Source organism: Cyprinodon variegatus, unplaced genomic scaffold, assembly GCF_000732505.1.
Source record: "Cyprinodon variegatus isolate N-32 unplaced genomic scaffold, C_variegatus-1.0 Scaffold440, whole genome shotgun sequence".
Classification (NCBI taxonomy): domain Eukaryota; kingdom Metazoa; phylum Chordata; class Actinopteri; order Cyprinodontiformes; family Cyprinodontidae; genus Cyprinodon; species Cyprinodon variegatus.
This window is the reverse complement of record NW_015150893.1, coordinates 660,684-663,197: the sequence shown is the minus strand read 5'-3', so window position 1 is coordinate 663,197 and position 2,514 is coordinate 660,684. Positions and strand designations below refer to the sequence as shown.

General features: G+C 37.9%; 1 protein-coding gene across 1 annotated transcript in view; it reads left to right on the top strand.

The window, feature by feature from the left end:
- Window positions 1-1,556: 1,556 nt before the first annotated feature.
- The window catches only part of LOC107093688 (protein FAM151B-like), a 7,291-nt gene continuing 6,333 nt past the window's right edge, over window positions 1,557-2,514 (top strand). Inside the window, exons 1-2 of the mRNA XM_015388890.1 lie at window positions 1,557-1,726; window positions 1,796-1,915. Of these exons, the coding sequence (XP_015244376.1) occupies window positions 1,585-1,726; window positions 1,796-1,915 (262 nt within the window). The 5' untranslated portion in view covers window positions 1,557-1,584. The remainder of the gene's footprint in view (window positions 1,727-1,795; window positions 1,916-2,514) is intronic.

Here is a 2,514-nt window from a genome sequence, read left to right as displayed (position 1 = left end):
CAGCCTTGAAGTAACAAATGCATGGACTAGTTTCTCAGCATCACCCCTGGACAGGAAATTTCTAATTTTTTTGCAATATTCCACAGATGAAAGAAGGAAATTCTAGAAACCTCTTTGATATGGGATTTAAATGACAGGTTTTGATCAAAAATAACTTTATTATCTGAGATCATTTTAATCCCATCCAAATGAGGTTACTGACTAATCAGCTTCTTTTTCAAAGACTCTGTTCCAAAGACTATAACTTCTGTTTTGGCTGCATTCAGGGGCAGATAGTTTGAAGTCATTCAGGTTTTTTTTTTTTTTCATTTTATCAGGATTTATACGCAGATATAGCTGAGTATCATCAGCATAACAGTGGAAATTAATCCCATGCTGTCTAATAATTCTAGAGATTGGGAGCATAGATATTGTAAAGAGAATTGGTGCTAGCACTGATCCCTGTGGTACTGCACAGGTCACCCTTGAGCATGAGGAAGACTGAAATCTATCAGATAAAAAAGATTTAAACCATGGATATCTGATTTCTTGCTGGGAAATAATTTTTAGATGTTTGGACGTTCACTCTCTGGAAATTGTGGCTCACTGCACAGTTTCATATACCATCAATAAGACCAAACTACCAATAAAAAGGGTAGAGGGAGGGGCTGCAGTAAGCTAAAGGGAGCAATCAAAAGATCATCACCTGGGAGTTTTTCCATTTTTCCAACATTTTGCACACGTGTGAGTTTAAACAATATGTTAAGTAACTGTTCATTCTTTAACTTTACATAAATAGAAAATATAAGACCTGCTGGGAAATTAAATCAATTTCTCCCTGAAGGTCATCAGCGGAAGGAAGCATGAAGAGCTCAGAAATGTCCTGACTGTGGGCTTTAGAAAACCCAGTGGACCAGACGGTCACTGACTGTGGAAACTTTGCTCTGAAAGTGTAGGGAGATTCTGTTTTTTTTTATGCTCCTTCCAAGGATGCTGTATAAAGCCTCGAACTCAACACTATTTCTGACATTTTGAAATAAAAAAGCTTCCTGGATGGGAAGCAAAATATCTTCCAACTTGGAAACTAAGTCCAGTGGATTGTTGTTTAACTTTTTTTGGAACGACTGATCTGGACGACTGAGAATCTTCACCAGCATTTTATCAAAACAGCTTTGGAATATTTCACCCATCATGAATTTAGATCAGTTTCACTTTCTGAAATGAGGGAAAAAACTTAGTTAACTTTTTCATAATATTCTGTCTTTTGTTTTTGCAAGAAGAAACATAAACCAGGAGCAAAGACAGAGGAGGGAGGACAGTTTGTCAACTTGTCCTTAAAGCGTAACTGAGAATAAATAGGAATAAATTAAAATAACCAAGCTCCTAGAGCTTTCTGTGTGCAAAAGAAAGATGTACTCATTTTAAATGTCAAACATGAAAAGAGAAACTGAGAGTTTTTACTGTTTATGGCTGCAGCTCTGAGGCAGACTGGTGGAACGTAAAGACAACAGCAGGGGGCGCTGATACACCCAGCGGAGCGCATTTAGCCGCAAAGAAGAAAGCATTTTTTTTTTTTTTTTTGTAATTGTTCTTCCGCGTTTTTAAATGTTTTCATACTGGAAGCCTTGGAGGAGGAGATTTATTTCAGTTTTCTATTATCTTCTAGGAATTGCTTTGGTTTTAATCGTCTGTGTAGTGCTTTCTGCGTTGCAGAAGTTAGACGGTGACAGAACCGAGGACATGCCAGGTATTAATCGGTCTCCAGAGAGCAAAGTGACGGATTATTGAGTTAATCTGACAGGGATTCTCTCCGCAGGGACCGACGGGACGCTGAGGTACTTCAGGGAACTGGGGCTGCTGACAGGAAGTGACGCGGCACAGCTCCAGTGGTGGCACGGGGTCAACAGCCGGAGGGCGCTCGCGCAGGCTCTAAGCGGTAGCTACGTCACTAAGTAACAAGTATAAATACCAGCAAATATTCCACACCATGACTGAATGAGCATTTATTGCTAAATTTTACGGGTTAGCTTGATTTGGTTAGTAGCATCAGTACCGCCGATGGTTTAACAGGATTTATATATATACAAAAATAAAATAAACAGTTAAATTATGATAAATTTCTTTGCTTCTCGGATTTTGTCTAATTTCTTCCACTTCCTGCAAGTAACAGAAATCTTTTTAAGTATATCAACAAAGACTGATACTTTGTAAAGATCTGTAACTACCATGTTAAAAAGACAAGTGCATTTATTCTCACTGAATACTGACACCTGCTGGACATTTAAAGACACTACAGGCAGCTTATTGGACAGACTAAACTGAATTCATTTGATGACCTAGAACAATGATATCATTTAAGTCAGGGGTCTGCAACCTTTCATATTCAAAGAGCCGTTTTGACCAGAGTTCGACCACGTAAAAGTTGTGTAGAGCCGCAAAATATAACATGACTTTTACTAGAAAACCTTTTTTTCTTTTAATCTTATATAGGAAATTAGTTGTTGCCATCTCAAACAATCAAAAATTCATTTATTT